The following is a 19,423-nucleotide window of genomic DNA, read 5'->3' on the forward strand; positions in this document are numbered from 1 at the left end:
AAGAACCGACACGACTTATTTGTTGTTGCGAGAGGAGGAAGCCTCGTGCCTAACCAATCGAAGAAAAAGAGAAAGGTTTGTCGCGTGAAGGCGTCGACGTTGTGAGTAAAGAGTGCGAAGGACAAGAAGAGGCATGGCGTCGAAACCAAAAAAGACGGCTTGCGGGAGTAGCTTCGACGACGTCTATGCGAGAGTAGTGAGGGACCGAGCTTTTAGTGCTCCTCATTTGTGGCTTCAAGCAAGAGAGGAGTAGGAAGTTCGGTTGCAGAAAGAGTTGCACGTGCTTAACCAATCGAAGGAAGAGGCGTCAAGCATCTGGTGCAAAGGAAAGGAGGCGAGTCGAAAGTCGCGTACAAAGGAACATGAGGAAGCAGAAAGTACTCGTGCGTAACTAGAGCATTTGACCGACGCATAAAGGTGAGTTTAATACTCTTTTAATTAATATATTTAATATATAATAAGAATTATATATATATAAATGTAAGATTGTCATAGTCGGGGATCCTCCTCCCTCCAATTTCTGTACCTTTTTTTTAATTAACGCGTAGGGAGCCACCGTTGCTCTTTCCAAAAAAAAAAAAAGAAAGAAAAAAATAATAAAGAAAATTAAAAACACAAAAGTAGATGGTATATAAAAGATCAACCAGGTCAACCCACTTCAGTTTTGCCTCTGCCTTTAGTTCTTGGAAATGAACTAGCTAACAGATTGGTGAGGTGTTTACCATTGCCCGAAGTAACCAGAGTATCATCCATTAGATTCCTTAGATCAAGTAGATCTCCATTCTTCTTCCTCCTGGAAGTGTAGACCTGTCATTCTTCATCCGAAGATTATTGCTCATTCGGATGAGGTGATAGTGCTGCAGTATAAAAATTGTCAACGGTTGTGCCAACAAGTGTATGTGAGGTAAGAGTTGTAGCCTCTACCCCCAATACTTCCTGAAGGTGGGAAGCTGCAAGGTTCTCCTGATTATCAGTCCGCATAGGTAGGAGTTTTTCATTGTTGTTTTCAATAGGGTTTGAAAGTGTAGCTTGCCCAGCATGGGCCATCCAGCTTCTCATCGATCGCAGAAACAGTATTTTCAGGGGATGGTCCACAGGGACAATAGAATCAGACACAAAATCCTGTCCTGTGGTAGTTTTCTCTCCAGGTGGAACAGATATATCCTCAGATTAGATATATCCTTAGGTTCATCTTTATTCACTTGATCTTTATTTTTCAAATTAGGATGAAGCTTATGGCATTTATCAAGGGTATGCCCAAACATCTTACAAATGAGAATAAAAAGTATGTCTATACTCCATGAAGATTTGTTATCAATATCCATTATGCGTTGTGCCCAACCAAACTTCAATAATATTAGGCAAAGTAATATCTCTTTCCAGAAGTATTCTGGCCACAAAAGAACTGGTAAGATTGAAAGTAGGTAAATCTAGCTTCATAGGGTCCCCAAATATGACAACAATGGAGTAAAGAACCTGATGATGAAAAAAGTATAGCTTGAGACCAAGTAGACTAAATCATACCGATACCGTAGGAGGCTCCTGATTGGGGTCAAAATCAGGTGACCACTTTAGTAGCTTCATAAGTTTACCAACAATGTTACAATATTTTTTGGAGAAAATATGAGTGTAGTCATCAAGCACGGTTAACTGAATCAATAAATGTCTCTAATCCATGAGCTCACTTTCCACTGTCCTATTAATTTGAGGTCATAAAAACTTTTCCTGATAATTTCCATAGGTGGGTGTCCCCACTGAAATTTCCCAATAAGGGCAAATTTGACTTTGTTACTGAGCGTTGAAATTTCTAACGTGAAGAAAAAGAGTGTTGTCTTTCCACTTTTTCTACTTGCATTCTTAATAAAGAGGCAGTTACATGTACCATCACGATGCTCCTTATACTTGAAGGGAAGACAACCGTCGTTCCCCCTGAAGATTACCCACCATGTGGGCAAAGAAAGTTTTGTCAGGTTCAATCGAAGTAGGAAGCTCCATCACAATAAAGAGAAGCCATGCAAGTCGGGCAGAGGGCAAAAAAGACGAGTCAAAGAGCTCGAGCTAAGTTGCGCAGACAGAAATCGCAGAATCGCAGCTCGGCAGAAATGAAACCGCAACTCGATCCGCATAGAAAAGAACAGCAGAAGCTGGAAGGCGCGAAGGAGGAGACGACGAAGCCGCAGAAGCAGATGTCGAAGCCCTTCGTCATTTGGTGCAAAAAAGAAGACGACGATTGCAAGGTAGCTTCCTTCTTCGTCGTCGTCGTGTGCGGGAACTGCGTCGTCGAGAAGGAATCAATACAGGGTTTCACCATCGGCCAAAACCCTAGCAGAGCAGATCGCCATATGTGTGTGTGTGTGTGTGTGTGTGTCTATATATATATATATAATTATTTATTTAGTGTTAATATTATATTTAATTGTAAGGAATATTTAGCTCGTATTCCATGGGTGAATCACTTTGAAAGAAAAAAGATATATGTCAATTAATGTCAAAGTTTGTTTTATTTTAGAATGTATAATTAATAAAAATATTAATTTATAACATCAGTTAAGATTAAAGAACATTTGAACCTAAGATTAGAGATGCGAAGTATGTAAGACGAGCAAGCTAGGTTAAGTAGAGTAATTATATTTCTTAATTTCAGTAATGTTCATCATTTTAATAAATGTTTGACTTCATCTATGATCTATTTCAGTGATATGTAGATTATAGTAGATTATTCATATTGTCAGGTAGGAAAATATACATGTTAAATAGTTGCACAATGAAATTAAATCACCTATAATTTTTAATATTATTAGTCATGATATATGCATGTTAAATATTGTTGTCTTAATAATTGCATAATGATTTAGTTTATGAAGATATCAGATTACTAAATGATCTATATATTAAAATAAAGATGTATATATTAACACATTACATGACTAGATATATATGTTAGATGGTGATTTGACCTTTAGAACTAGAGTAAGGGTGCATCTTTTAGATTATTATATGAACTTAGATTTTAATAGACCTACATGATTTTTAGTAAATAAATGCAAGTCTCATATGAAAGTAATGTATGCTTTGAAGTATGAAACGAAAATATGGTATACATGAATGTTTGTATGTGCATGTTTAGTAGGAGTTCACCCCTAAAGGTACAGGCAGAGGACACCAATGTACACGCGTGCGTAAATGTTTTTCTACCACCCGACAATTGTGATAGTTAGTTCACAAACTGTTGTACCAACATGATAATATCGACCATGGGCGAGTAGACAGGGTTTGCTACCCCAGACAATTGTGATGTATAGATCACTAATCGCTATGCCGACAGGATAATATCAGTCAAGGGCAGGTAAGGGTCATTCCACCATAGACAATTATGATGTTTACATCACTGATCACTGTGTCGACAAGAGCCGATGGGGCAATATTGGTCAAGGGTATGTTAGATTGTAGCAGAAAGATATGTATGTAAAAAATATACAGTAGAAGTAAATGCATATAGAAATTTTAAGTATTTTCATTCAAAAAATGTCATTGAGGAATGCATTAATATATTAAAAGAGTTCAAATGAAAGATTAGCATAGTAAAAAATTTCTTATAGAGATATAAAATGCCAACATGCATATTAATTTCTTTTCCTTGAATTATTTTAGTGTAGAAATGTGATTACTCAAGGGTTATCTTTAAATAACTCATTATGTTGCTTTCATATTATTTTTAGGTTTTAAACATTTAAACAAGATGAATAGAAGAATAGTAAATATGTACAAGAGACGCGAACAATAATAAAAAAGGTATAAATTTCTACTTGTTAATTTTAATTGTTTTTTAAGTGGCTCTTTCATGTATTGTTTGAATATTAAATTGTTATTGATAGAATTAGAATAACAGTGAATTGATTTCCACCATTCAACAGTCCATTTCTTTTCTTGATCAACTCCAAACTCCGAGTCGGGTCGTAACAACAAGGCACAAGGAAATAGTGTTGGTTCCTCTCTTGTTGAGAAAAATAAACTTGGTCTAGTAATAGGTCTTATTGAGAAGGCAAAGCTGAAAGGAGTGAAACTATTGTCACCGTCAGATGTTATTGTGGCTAACAAGTTTGCAGCTGATGTCGCAGCAAGATTGTGTCAGCATCTGCCATCCCTGATGGTTGGATAGGCCTTGACATTGGACCAGATTTCACTGAGACATTCAACACAGCTCTTGACAGAGCTAACACCATTATCTGTAATGGGCCCATGGGTATCTTTGAGTTTGAGAAGTCGCTTTTGAAACATATGCATGCCCACAAATTAGTCGAGCTTAATGGAAAAGCTGTCACAACCATCATCGACGACTAGGACTCTGTCGACGCCGTGGAGAACGCCGGGCTTTTCGTTAAAATGAGCCACATTTCAACATGTGGTGGTGCGAGCTTGGAACTTCTGGAAGGAAAATCACTGACACGTGTTCTTTCTTTTTTCATGTTGCAGGCCCTCCTTTGGAGCCCTCCTCCGGAGTTTTTTCATACAACAAACCCTTTTTCAAACTTTTCTTGCCACAACCCTATCTCCGGAGCTTTTTCCTTTTAGCAGGCTCTCCTCCAGAGCTTTTCCCTGCAGCAGACCCTCTTCTAGAGTTTTTTTCTACAGCAGACCCTCCTTCAGAGTTTTTTCCTTACAGACCATGCCCTGCATCTTTCCTTGTAAGTTGTCTACTTCCCCACAAATTTTCCCGTAGTATTACCTGTATGAGTCTTCTGGCTATCTACAGACACTACAGAAATTAAAATAAAAAACAACTGCAGTCAATTAAAAATTTCCCTAAATGCTCTTAGGATTGATTACCAAATATGGGATGAAAACTTTAAGTTCTATGTCACAGAATCTTTCTAGCCCATTGTTTGATATTTTCAAATCTAAGTTGAACATGATTATTTTAACTTGAGGGAAAGTGTTAGAAGTTGCATTACGAAATAATTTATTTCTGTTAAAAGTTTTGAGGTTTAAATTTATTTCCTTGGATTTGATTTATTTCCTTTTTTATCTTACGCTTTCCTATTTTATGTCATTTCCTATATCTCCAAGTAATTATTATGAATTGATTAATTCGAGATATAAGTGTTATATCTTACCTTTAATGTTATTTCTTTTTTCTTGTCTTTTCTGTTATAGGATTCATGTAAGGATATTTATACCCCATTTTCATATCAATAAAACTATTCCGCCAAATTTTAAAAATCAATAATTACCACTCTCAACAATCTCACGTCGGGTGATTTTATAGCTAAATGGCATCATAAGAGTATGGTTCTAATAAGGATCTTACAATCACGTAATTTGTTAAAAAATGATATCATTAAATTACAATCATAAAGAAAACCCATAACCCAATAACCCAAATCCTCTGAGTAGTGAATAAAATGGTAAACTTGATAGGATACAAAGCTTTTGTTAGCTAAGATAACTTGAAATTATTATCTTAAGCAAAATATATCTTATTTCTATAAGATTCTCATGGAAGACACAACTCATAACTACTGAGAAAAATTCTTTAGTTATGTTAAGTTGACTATTCATCATAAGATGACAAAACCATGAGACCTTGATCAAGTTATCATTAATTCCCTCTGCCATCTATTCTAAGATAATTATTTTTCTAAATCTAAAATCAATTTTTTGTTGTCCTACACTAAGCATTTAACATCTACCGATTAGCCTTCATAAAAAATTCTCTCCACATCGCGAGGTATTTAGCATTTTATACGGATTAAGATCTTGTTATGTGTATTAAAATGGAACTTGTTTGTTTTTATAAGGCTTACATTTTATCTCTATAGGTCCCATAAGAAATCAATTTTATGTTGTGAACAAGGAGTTTCTTTGTCCATGTCTTCATTGAAGTTCATTACCTCGTAGGTAGGTATGTAATCAAACCAAATCAAGTCAAGCATGTTATGGATTAGACTTGGCTTAGTAGAATCATAAATTTTTCATGTTCATATTGAGCTTGAGCTAAATTTCACATATATGTCTATACTTGGTTTGCTTAAATATTGTAATGATTATAATTGGTTTCTACTTGATTTGATTATTTTAATTGAACAAGCTAAAAATACATGTGAGTATTTAATTTTTTTTATATAAAATTAAAAATTAAATTTGTAATTGATTTCTCATATAAAGTAAATAAGCCAAAAATCAAATGAGAGCTTGATTTTTTATATAAAATTTTAAGGAAATACTTTTACAAATTTAAATAAATAAACAATTGAATATATTTTAAATTAGCATTTAACTAGTTTATACCAAAAAAATAAAATAAAAATAAGTTGTAAATAAACCTTCTTACAATCAAACAACAACAACAAACCTTTATCCCACTAAGCGGGGTTGGCTATATGAATCATTTTTCTCCATTGTGTCCTATAGAGTTTCATATTTTCATTTAATTCTAACAAATCAAGATCTCTTTTATACAACATGCCCAAGTCGTTTTAGGTCTGCCTCTATCTTTCTTAACATATGTCAAATCCAAAATATCTACTCTCCTGACTCGGCCATCAGATGGTCGACAATTAATTTGAACAAACCGTCTAAGCCGACTCTCCATTGTGTCCTATAGAGTTTCATATTTTCATTTAAATCTAATAAATCAAGATCATCTTTTATACTACATGCCCAAGTCGTTTTGGGTCTGCATCTATCTTTCTTAACATAAGTCAAATCTTAAACATCTACTCTCCTCACTGGACATCAGATGGTCAACGATTAATTTGAACAAACCATCTAAGGTGACTCTCTCTAATCTTTTCTACCACTGGAGCTACAACAACCCTTTCACCAAAATATTCATTTCGCATTTTATCTCTAATTGTAAATTCAATCATCCTCCTAAGCATTCTCAACTTTGCAACACATAACTTAGTTTTATGCTTCTTTTTTTATAGGTCAACATTCTGCATCATAAAATATTGCAGGTCTCACCACCATCTTATAAAATTTTCATTTTAAATCCAAGTGATACTTTTCTATCACTCAATACATCTGATGTATTCCTCCACTTCAACCATTCAACTTGAATTCCACTAATCACTAATAAAATCCCCATTTATATCATCATTACTTTGAATAAGACCCAAGATATCTAAAACATTCACTCATTTTAGTGACTTAATCACCCATTTCTACAACTCTATCTACTTCAACTAAAATTACATCTATGTATTCAGTTTTAGATCAACTCAAATGAAAGCCTTCAGACTCTAAAGTTGACCTCCATAATTCAAGTTTTTCTTGAACTTTTTATCTAACCTTATCCATAAGAAGGATATCATCAACAAAAAGCATACACTAAGGTACATCCTCCTGTAATGTCTAGTAAAAATATCCATAACTAAAGCAAAAGGATATGGGCTTAAAACTGAACCCTAATATAAGCCAACTGGAATTGGAAAATACTTGGTCAATCCTCCTTGCAATCAAACAATATAAATAAATATAAATATATTAACTAAATAAAATTAAAAAATTACATTAAATTTATATGCATATTGATATAAAACTTATTACGTTACTATTAAATATATAATTAATACAATTTTAGTTAATAAAATCTTATTTATATAATATATCATATAAGTAGAGCAATTAACATGTTACTTGATGAACAACATATGAATTTGTTTTGTGAACATTAGCAAAATAGTTTGATAATGTCAAATTTGGTTCATTTAATTTTTTAGTTAAAAAAATATTCAAAATTATTTATTTATTAATTTGAACACACATAATCAAATATTAATCAAGTCAAGTTCGAGTTGTTCATCAAGTGCATTGGTTTATATACAACCCTACTCCTACGATCTTAATATTTTGAGTATTCAATTGGAGGAGTAAAAAAGTTGTACTCTTATTTGTAGGCGTGCTCTTCAAGTTCCTTGTAAGTCTATTTCCATGATCAATTCTATTCATTCAAAGCAGCAGCCATTTATGAAAGTTCCCATCATTATAATTCTATTCTCATTTTTACAAGCTATTCCCCATTCATTTTTGTTTTTGTACAACATTTTCATGTTCAAGTGATCATTTAGATTTAGTCATCAGGAGTCCATTCAGTAAACCTCTAGTATCATCCCAGCATCTCCCTCCTTCGGGGGCCATGTAGGGGGAATATTAGGTATGCCCACTACACTTGTAAAGGTGCACATGCTTAATGTTAAAAGACATCAATCACATCACAACCATGGTTTTGAAGACAATCCATTGCAAAGATAGCATGCAGTTAACCACATTAAAAACTTTACAGCATATATAACTTTTTTCATGATAAGAAAATCACGCACAAGACTTACTCTCTGCGCCATGAGAATCACCAACAAGTTCCCCCATTCAATCATCAAGACAAATGTATCGAAATCAAAATTTTGATAATTTTTTTTATGATATTGCATTTTATATCTCCACGCGAGGGATGAAATTGACAATGATGCGGGATGACAGGGCCAAATTTTCACTTAGCGAGGTGACACACTTTTTTCTTTTCTTCTTTCTCATTTTACCTCACTTTCTTCTATGCCTATTTTTTCCTTTCATTGAAAGAACACTATTCTATCTTTTTTTTTCATTATATATATATATATATATAAAAGAGGATTTACATAAATACCACAGAATTCTTATGTATTTACATATCTAACACCTAAATTTTAATATTTGTTTTTATAACAATTTCGTAATATAAACCTATGCATGAAAATATATATTTCACTTTAAATAATGATATTATTAATATGATATTAAATATGGGATAACTACATATATAGCACAAGAAATATTGCTATTTACAAATCAAACAACCAAGTGATTTTTTGAACTATGAAACTTATACATTTACGCATGCCACCATCAAAGAATTTGATAAAAATGAAAACTATGGGTGGGGGTTTTATCATCACCTTTGACATTTGAGTGAGAATTTGAAAAATGGATGAAAGAGGGTGCTTGATTCTTAAATAGCAATGTTTTTGGGTGCCCTGTATGTAATCCCCTCATTACATATTTGAGTGTTATGGATGTAAATATAAAAGTTAACTTGTTAGATGTAAATACATAAGAATTTTGGGTGCGTGTGTGTTTATATATATATATGAGACGAAACAATGGATAGAGCAGATCAGTTTGGGCTTGCCGGAGTCTACACTGGCAGGTACTTGTAAGGAGGAGAGGCAGAAAAAGAAGCGGAGACTACACGTTGGCGCGAGTCGGCCGATAAATCCTGGATACGCCGGCGAAGGTAAGAGAGAGTTGCTCTACCGCGGCGACCACACGCTGCTTGGGACGCAAAGGGATTGCGAGCAATTCGTGCTCTTCGGAGTCGGAATCGTGAAGTGTGCCGAGGGTTTCCGAGGCAGGGAAAAAATTTGCGTGCGATAGACGTACGCAGTGCTGCGTGCGATATTGGGGTTATACCGAGGGTACAAGGGAGTTACATCCACGGTATAACCCCTTGTAACCTCCCTGTAACTTGCTGTAACCTATCTATACCCTAAAATAAGTTTCGCGCTTCTGTTATCATATATTAAGAGGTTACACGTAAGTTACAGGGAGGTTACAAGGGCTTATACTGTGGATGTAACCCCCTTGTACTCTCGATATACCCCAATACCGCACGCAGTGCTGCGTACGTCTCTCGCACGGAAAAATTTTTTTCCCCGAGGCAGACTGATCGTTGATAGAAGGAAAGGGAGAGCGAGATAGGTGGCAAGAGTTGCGGGTGTAGGTTGCGTCAGTAGGAGCCAGCCGAGGGTGGAAGAGAGATAGATGGGCGAGGGTGCGAGGGTGCGAGGGTATGAGCGAGAGCGCTATGGTTGTGCGCGCTAGCACGTGTGGAGCATTAAAACAGTGGAGCCTATCGAGAGAGTAATTAGAGCTTATTGAGTGATTCTTGGAGCATTAATTTTAATAATGCCGCAATAACCTATACATAACTTCCATCGTTACACTATCAATAACCTCTATGGTTACACTTCGTAATAATCTCATAATAATAACCCAATAACCTCTCAATAATCTATGCAGTTTTACTCAATAACCTCTAAATAATCTACACGTGGCGACATATTACTGAAAGTCCGCAAGCAGAGCTGTGTAAGTACTCTGCATGGAATAATTTCTTGTGAGATAGAGACAGCAGTATACTTTTCGGAGTCCCCATGGCGAGTGATACGCTAATACACCGATGGGGTAAGATTTTTTTTCTTTTTTTCTTGTGAGAGATGTATCACATTCTTAGTTCTCCACATGCAATAATTTTCAAACATTTAGGCCTCTTTAGATAGGTTTTTATCCTTCGATAAAAGCTGTCTGAATGCAACAGGCAAACCCTTCTTAGACCCCCTCGCCTACATCGCCCCCCTTCTTCCGGTTTCACCCAAAGACCCTCCCCTTTTCCTACCCGAAACGCTTGCCTACGCCGCTAACCCCATTCCTCGATCGAAACCTCTACAGTTGCAATTAGAGCTAACTGGGAAGGGAACGGCGAGATCGCAATGTGCAGAGACCACGAAAAATAATATTGTTCATTATCAGATAAATAAGCAAAAAATCACAACACACAAAACAAGAGTCCACAAGAAAAAATGAGCTCCTAACCAAGAAAGCCCAAACAAGAAAGGCAAACCAAAGTACCAACGCAACTTCAATAATAAGAAGCAGAACCCAACCAGAGAAAGACAAATTAATAACAAAAGAGAAACTGCAACAGTAAAAGAGAAAAAGAACAGCAAGAGAAGGCAATCAAAATCCAACAGAAAGCAGAGCAGACAACCAACCTGAATAAAAAAGAAATGTAAATTCCACCCTGATTGAGCTTAAAACTTACCTGAAAGAAAAGTTATTAAAATTTCTACCTACTATGATGAATATCATATATAAATATAAATAATCAAGCATATGGTCCATGTTTAATAAAAGGAAGTATAGCATCATAACTCAACCTAAAAAACGGTAAAAAACAAAAAAAGAGCAATAGTAATACGATTCATTATCAGAAAAATACCCAAAGAAAAGCACAACCCACTAAGCATGAGACCAATGAAGAAAAGGAGTATGCAACCAAGAAGGAAGCCCAAACAAAAAAAAGACGAACTAAACTACCAACAAAGCTTCAAAAATAAGAACAAGATCCCAACCAGAGAAACACAAGGCAACAATAGAAGAGAAACCGCTGCAGCAAAAGAAGAACATGAAACCCACAGATAATTTCACAATTTATAAAGATCTTTAATATATAAAGGAATGTCTTTTTTAAACTTCCATCTCCTACTTTTCCACGTAACAATCTCATGAATATCATAAACCATAATATCATGAAAAAGAATTATTAAAAATTCTATCTTTCCTTTTCTTCCAAATAAAATAAGCAGCGACATGAACTGCGAATTAGAAAACCTTCTTGTTAATAATAGAAGCCAAAGAATCGACTTGAGAGAGAATATGTAACATATTACCACTTAAAGATGAAGATTCTCATAAGGAATACACATCTTTAATAAAGAGTGAGCAAAAGTTACGTTCAAAGGAGAGATGATTATGAATTTCATTATGATTCAAGTATAAAACACAAGATTGATTAATCATAATACCTCTAACAGTCAAACATTACTAGTGTTGATAGCAAATCCAACGGAATAACCTATAAAACAAACATATTTAATCTAACTAACCAAAGAAGAGTTATCAAAAATAAGATTATAAATGAAGTTATGGGCACACTTATCATGGTCATTCCAAAGGCAATTATTAACACAAATATTAATAGGACTCTCTTAAAGGAATAAACAAAACATCAGGAGTAGTACAAGAAGAAGAGAAATTCCAATCATTATTCAGGATAATATCACCTGCTTTAGTAACAGTAGGAAGATTAAACCAATTAAAAACCTTACTACCAAATTTCTTATAAAGAGGAGTACCATTCAACCAAGGATCAGAAAAGAAAAGAAGAGAACTATAAAATGCAATTTGAAATTGCAAACAAATCCTAATTTAGATGTCACTTGAACAAGATTCTTCCAAAAAGAGAAGGAACTAACTCTATGCTTAATCCAAAGAGATCCATAATGATTAAAACACCAAGTGGCCAAAAGAGAAGTATAATTAAAATGCCTTCAAATAATTTTAGATTTGCACATTAACACACCATAAATCTTAGGCTTAGAAGACTTAAGACAAAAAATAGTATGAAGTTTAGAATTAGAACTTTTATTGAATAGAAATTAGACACAAGAAGGAAATATTCTTTCTTAAACCATTAAGAATATTAATATAACCCCATATAGTGCGTTTCAACACTTAAAATCTATCAGTTAAAGATAAAAAAAGAAGTTTCCAACCAGCAAGCCAATTTTGTAATTTATCCAACAACTTAGAACAACCAAAGCAAGCAATTTAAAAGAATTAATAGGCACGCCTAAATAATACTAAGATAAAGGTTTCAACAAGAAACCACTTATCTGACATAAATAATTTTGAAGATTAAGGTTAACAAACTTAGTTAAAAAAACTATAAATTTGTCTTTATTAATTATCAAATTGGTAGATTTATAGAAATTATAAAGAATACTATTGAGATTGTTAATGATAATAATACCAGTTCTACCAAAGACTAATAAAACATCAACATATATAATATGAGATATGTTGCAGTCATCAATCATGAATTATAAATACAAAAATTAGAATGATGATCTTCCATCAGGCAAGGAAAAGTATCAATGTCAATGGTAAAAAGTTTTAAAGAGGAAAATCTTATCTAATTCGATTAGAAGAACATTATTAATGAAAACATAAAAGTGAACATAGAGATACATTAATCCAATTAATGAAAATAATAGGAAAACCCAAACTAGTAAGTCTATCAAAAATAAATTGACATTAACATTACCAAAAGTTTTTATAATATAAATTTTAGCACAAAACTCTTTATTAGCATTAGCAGAATTGAATCCAAATAAAAGTTCATAAGCCAAAATAATATTATTAGAGATGTCACGACTGGATATCAAAACAGCTTGAGAATGATGAATAATACTCGGAAATAATATTTTAAGTTTATTTGCAATAAGCTTAGAAATAACTTTATAAACAATATTGCAAAAAAAAAAATCTAAACAACAACAACGACAACAAAACCTTAATCCCACTACGTGGGGTCGGCCTACATGAATCCTTTTTCTCCATTGGGTCCTTTTTACTGTCATATTTTCATTTAGTTCTAATAAATTAACATCATTTTTTTTTTATACAATGAGCCCAAATCTTCCTAGGTCTACCTCGGTCTTTCTTAACATAAGTCGAATCTAAAACATCTACTCTCCTAATCGGATCATTTGATGGTCGACGCTTAATGTGACCAAACCATCTAAGACGACTTTCTCTAATTTTGTCCTTCACAAGAGCTACACCAACCCTATCACGGATATATCGGATATATATCACGGATATATTCATTTCACATTTTGTCTCTAAGTGTAAAGCCACTCATCCACCTAATCATTCTCATCTCGACAACACTTAACTTAGTATTTCTTTTAAAGGCCAACATTCAATGCAATAGAGAATTGCAGGTCTCACCACCGTCTCATAAAATTTTCCTTTCAGTCTAAGTGGTAGTTTTCTATCACACAAAAAGGCCCGAAGCATTCCTCAACTTCAACCAACCAACTTGAATTCTACTATTAATATCCCCATCTATATCACCATTGCTTCGAACAACATACCCGAGATATCTAAATCGTTCACACCTTCTAATAATCTGATCACCCAAAGTTGCACTTCTGTCACTAGAGCTACTACTACTAAAATTACATTCCATGCATTCAGTTTTAGTTCTACTCAAATGAAGGCCTTTAGACTCCAATGTAGACCTCCATAATTCAAGTTTTTTCTCTTGTCTTATTCACGAGAAAAATTTCATCAGCAAAAAGCATACACCAAGGTACATCCTCCTGTAAAAGTTCAGTAAGACCACTATCAATGTCCAATAAGAACATCCATAACTAAGCAAAAGGATACGGGCTTAAAGCTGATCTCTGATGTAATCCAACAGAAATAAAAAAATATTTGGTCAATCCTCCTTCAGTTCGAACACAAGTAACAACTCTAGTATATATATCTTTAATGACTTGAATACAAAAAAAATATCTTTAATTAGAAAAAAAAATTGAAACTTATTATTCTTAGGAATGAGAGTAATTGTAGTGTGATCCATTCTAATATGAATATTAGAGTGAAAAAAATATTTAATAGCAGATATACAAACAGCTCCAATAAAATCCCAAGTATCTTTAAAAAATTTAGTAGAAAAATCATCAAGAACAGAAGTTTTATTGGACCCAATAAAAAAAAAGTATGCTTAATCTCATCATTAAGAAAATCTTTAATGAGATGCAAAAATTCATTATGATTTAAAAAATGATGAACAGGATAAAGAATCAAGTCAAAAACATATTTGGGAAGAGAGCAATTGAAAATTTCATCGAAATAAGAAATAGCTTCTCTAAAAATATCTTCTTGAGTATTAAAATATAAGTCATTAACATAGATCTCCTTAATAAAATTCCTGCGACAATTAACTTTAATTTTTTCATATAAAAACTTGACATCATCCTTAGAAAGTGAAGAGCATTTAACTCTTTATTTTAACCATTTGTATTCACAATATAAGACATTAGCTAAAAGATATTGAATAATAGCCGCCTCATCCAATAAAAAAAGTATAATTTGGGGTTTCTTCCTATTGAGACATGATCACAAATTGTTGATTCTTTAAAGAGTTAATCTTATTAAAAATAAAGTTAGTAGAGTTCCAAATACATTTTTTCAACGTGATTTTGATATTTTTCAACTTATTACAAAGAGCAAAGGGAGGGTCTCTCTTCACTTTAGAAGTGCAAGCAAAATGCACATAGAAGAAAAATTATGACAAGAATTCCAATAAATTTTATACATAAATCTACAGGAAAGTTTATGAGAATTACCGAAAGAAATAATAATATGGGAATGATCAGAAGTAAAAGGTTCCAAAATCTTAAAAAGAAGGGAACTTTTCTATCCAAAGATCATTGCAAAAAGCTTTATCGAATAAACTCCTTGTAGAAAAATATTTTTGTTGATTAAACCGACTAAAATAAAAACCATTATAAGGAAGATCAATAAGTCTAGAATTAAAAATTAAGTTGTTGAAATCAACAAGCTTACTGGGAATAGGAGAAGAACCACTAATTTTCTCTTTACTATTTCTAATACAATTAAAATTACCCAACACAATCCAGGGTTCATGAATGTTATTCATCAAAGAGGAAATAGAAGACCATATATCTTTTCAACAAACAACATTATTATCCACATACATAAAAATAACAATAAATCTAAAATTCGAACAAAAGGAAATAATACCATAAATAAATTGAGCATGAATATCCAACACAATAAAATTAATATTAGCAGAATTCCATTTAATTCAATTTCTACCACTATCAACCAAGTGAAAGTTATTAGCACTTTCTCAAAAGGAAAAAATTAAAATGTTTAGACAAAAAAAGATCAATAATGGTAGAAAGGAAAATTTTAGTTTCCAATAAACAGATAAGATCAAGATTCAAATCGTAACAAGATGTCCACAATCAAAGATGTGAGCCTCGTTGTTAAGACCCTAACATTCCAACTTATAAATTTAGTAAAATACATATAAACAAACAGAAATGATAAACCAAATTAATGAGAAACACCAGCTCCTTTAGCCCTACCTTTTCTAAGTTTAGGGGGTGAAGAGGGCGCAACATTATTAGCAACAGTAGATCTCACAGAATTAACCATAAGTCATGGCAGATTATCAACATAATTACCTCTTAACTTGATCAATATTCAAAGAAGGTCTTTCAGACTGAATATTTCTAAAAGTAATAATAGAAACATTAGGCACATTCAAAGAAGCGCCCATATTGGAATTAACAATAACGTTATCAGTAAAAGAATTCTAATGATTACATATACTAGATTCATTAAAAACAGTAATATAATGATTGGGACAATTACTACGCACATAAGCAGTTAAATTATCATTAACCGAAAAAACTTCACCTTCTTCCTCAATATCTGAATTAATCTCGGAAGTAATAACAGAAATATTAAGATCAGGAGCACATCACTAACATGTATAGAAACAGTTAAAACAGAACTATCAACAGAATGAGCAATAGGACAACATTATTCCTAAATCTAGAGATTTGAACAGAAATTTTCTGTTATTAATCCTATTATTACTCCCAAATGCAGGAACCACTTTAGCAGAAATTAAAGAAGCATCTTTTGGGCTATACTACGGCTCATGACTAAAAGAAGCACAAGTTTTACAAATATTAGTTTTCATTCATATAAAACTTGCTGAGATATATATTTTTCATTAAGATTAAGAGTAATAAACTGAGGAAAAAAAACCCAGATTTAATAATTATTGAAACAAGAAAAGAACCTTTTTTTTGTTAAAGAATCAACAACAAAGGAAATTCCCAATTTACTGGTTATTTTAGAAATTCCCGATTCAGACCAACAGCACAATGGTAAATTAGAAAAACTAACCCAAATCAAACAACTTTACTTTTTAAAACAAAAAAACCATGCAAAAAAATCACTAAACAAGCAGGTTTCTAAACTAAAAGCAAAATTAAAGATTAAAAATTATCTCAAACAATAACTTTTCAATAACAATAACAAGTGATTGAGTAATACGAATAAGAAAATTCTTTGAAGCGCAAGGAGGCCCGCTGCTTCAACAAATGAAGATGCATAGATGTGAAGGCCAAAATGCAGTTCATGAATAGAGATGCAGTTCACTTGATGGTAAGTGCCTAACAAAAAAAGTTGATAGCAAAAAAAAAAAAAAAAAGAATAGAGATGCATAGATGTGAAGGCCAAATACATACCTTAATATTGATTCAATTTGTGGAGCAATAAGCATTTTTTGGAGTTAAGAAAACATACAAATGTGTCGATTATGAATCAAGTGAGGAAAATTCATCCTAATTTGCATGAGGTGTAAATTAACTTGACAGCAATAATTATTCTAAACAAAAGCAGAGGGATAAAGAAAAAGAAAAAATTGCAAACTCACAGCCATATTCAGTAAACCAACAGCAGGATATAGAAAGAACAGTCTTTGCATCTTCCTTTTTTGCTTATCAGAACACTTATAGACATTGAGCATCATAGCCAGAACCTATGTCCAAGAAATAAAATGAATCAATGCTTCAACAAATACAAAAATATTAATAAAAAAGGTTGAAAAAATTAATTATGTTTCGACTTTAAAAATTTGTAAATCCATACAAAAAGAAACTTAGTTGTGATTAAACATGATTTAAACTTAGTTTTATAAATTTTAAAAGTTTCTTGTTTTATACAATGTGCATGTTTTAGCTTTTACTAATAGCCTTAAGTTGATGTATTAGTAATGCCCACTTTTTGCTTTATCATAATTTTAATTTTAAATAGTAAATTCAAAAAATGTTACAGTAAATATATTTGGGTTTGTAAACTATATTTTTTTGTGGAATTCTAATTTTCATATTTTAGTTTTATTCCCAATTTATTAGGTCATATTTTTTTTTCCTTCTTGAGTTATATTTTTTTTAGGCAAATTAAAAATATTTAATTAAACTTGTCTTAGGCATTCCTTATAATATAAAGAGAAGTGTTGTAATTTGATTATTGAAAAATAAAGAAAAACGATTTTCTCCACCTGTCAATATAGTATCAGAGCCTAGTTACAAGCCCTAGCTTTCTTTCCTTCACTGGAACCTCTCCCTGCATCCGCCAGTAAGGCCCTCCATCAGATCATCTCCCTGCTAAGGTTGTAAACTTACGTCTCCCTCTACGGCAAGAACAGTCGTCTGCTAGAGCTGCAGATCCTCTCTCAACCACAGTAATTAGCCAGCCTTCCAACCGTTCCTCCATATTCTTTTAACACCGACAACCCAGATATCAGCCGCACCCTGCTGTCTTCCTGCCTTCCCAGCCGATCCTTCCCAAGCAAATAGAGTAGCAATTCTTACGACAGAACAACCCTAAATTTCTTCCAACCCTAAAAGTAAATAGGGATTATGACAAAGTACAGCATGAAGATGTTTATCTCAACTCTGGAGGTTAGTTTGGAATCAGAGACCAAGCCGTTTGCCCAAACAGCCCCAAAACTTTCTCACTTTATCACAAACCATAAACTCAATGACCATAACTTATTTCGATCGTCTCAATCCGTGTTTATGTATATTTCTTGCAAAGGTAAAGAGGAACATCTCAAGAGAGAGGTCAGAGTTCCTAAGTTCGTTGATTCTAACCACGTTCATGAAGATCCAGGATCATATGGTCTTGTCTTGATTGATTAATTCTATGATCACAAAGATTGGAGAAATTTTCTTGCTTTGTAAGACAATAAAAGAGATTTGGAAAGCAGGTCATGAGACTTATTCTAGTATCAAAAACAGTCTAGAATTGTTTGAGACTGAGAAAAAACTGAATGAACTACGACAATACGAGTTAAGCGTGACTCAATACTTCAATATAGTTATAAAGTACTGATTACAATTAGATATGTATGAAATTTATGTATGGAAGTGTCATCAAAATGCTATGTTGTATAAAACAATAATGGAGAAGAAGAGAATAATTATGCTTCTATTGGGTCTAAATAAGAACTTATATGAGGTCAAAGAAATAATTATGGGAATAACACCTTTCCCTACCACTAGGGAGATGTTCCGCATACACGTGAGCCGGTTCTCCCTAGGCAAGCTGAAGAGATCATAACCGGCCCACAGACGGCTTGGCCTTTGCGACAGCAAAAAGCAGGGCGAACGGGGGGAGCCTTAGAAGAAGGAAAGGGAAGGGTGAGGTCCATGAGGGCCATAATCACCCATGCAAGGAGGAGAAATTAAGGGAGTTTGGAGGGGAGTTTGGAGGGAAATTAAGGGAGTTTGGAGGGAAAGTGGAAGTAAAGTTTTTGAATTGTTGGAACGGAATTCTATTAAGGGGAGAACCTAAGGTTTGTTTTCTTTATGCTTGTTCTTGTTTTGTTATTATTTTCTTTCTTTGTGTGGTGTTCTTAGCGATGTCTAGGGTGTGGGAGAGATGATCTACCTCTCGAAAAGTAAATCAACCTTGTATCTTGCTTGTTTTCTTTTGATTTTCATAAGAACAACCCTTATTTGTGTTTCTTCCACCTATCTGTTTTCGTTTCGTTGTGTTTTGTTCGCTGGTTTTGGTATCAAGGTGTATCAAATTGATATTGAAGCCTAGATCTTGACAGGATGACAGCAAAGAAAGTAGATGTGTTAGAAGGAGAGGTAGAGCAAATCAGATCAGAAACAAAAGACCGGATCACTACCAT

At 33.3% G+C, this 19,423-nt stretch overlaps 1 protein-coding gene across 1 annotated transcript in view; it reads right to left on the reverse strand.

The window, feature by feature from the left end:
• The window catches only part of LOC110029988, a 38,054-nt gene that overhangs the window by 6,204 nt on the left and 12,427 nt on the right, over positions 1–19,423 (reverse strand). The window contains exon 4 of the mRNA XM_020732511.1: positions 17,153–17,257. Within this exon, the coding sequence (XP_020588170.1) occupies positions 17,153–17,257 (105 nt within the window). The remainder of the gene's footprint in view (positions 1–17,152; positions 17,258–19,423) is intronic.

The sequence above is a fragment of the Phalaenopsis equestris genome, unplaced genomic scaffold (assembly GCF_001263595.1).
Source record: "Phalaenopsis equestris unplaced genomic scaffold, ASM126359v1 Scaffold000618, whole genome shotgun sequence".
In the NCBI taxonomy this organism is placed as follows: domain Eukaryota; kingdom Viridiplantae; phylum Streptophyta; class Magnoliopsida; order Asparagales; family Orchidaceae; genus Phalaenopsis; species Phalaenopsis equestris.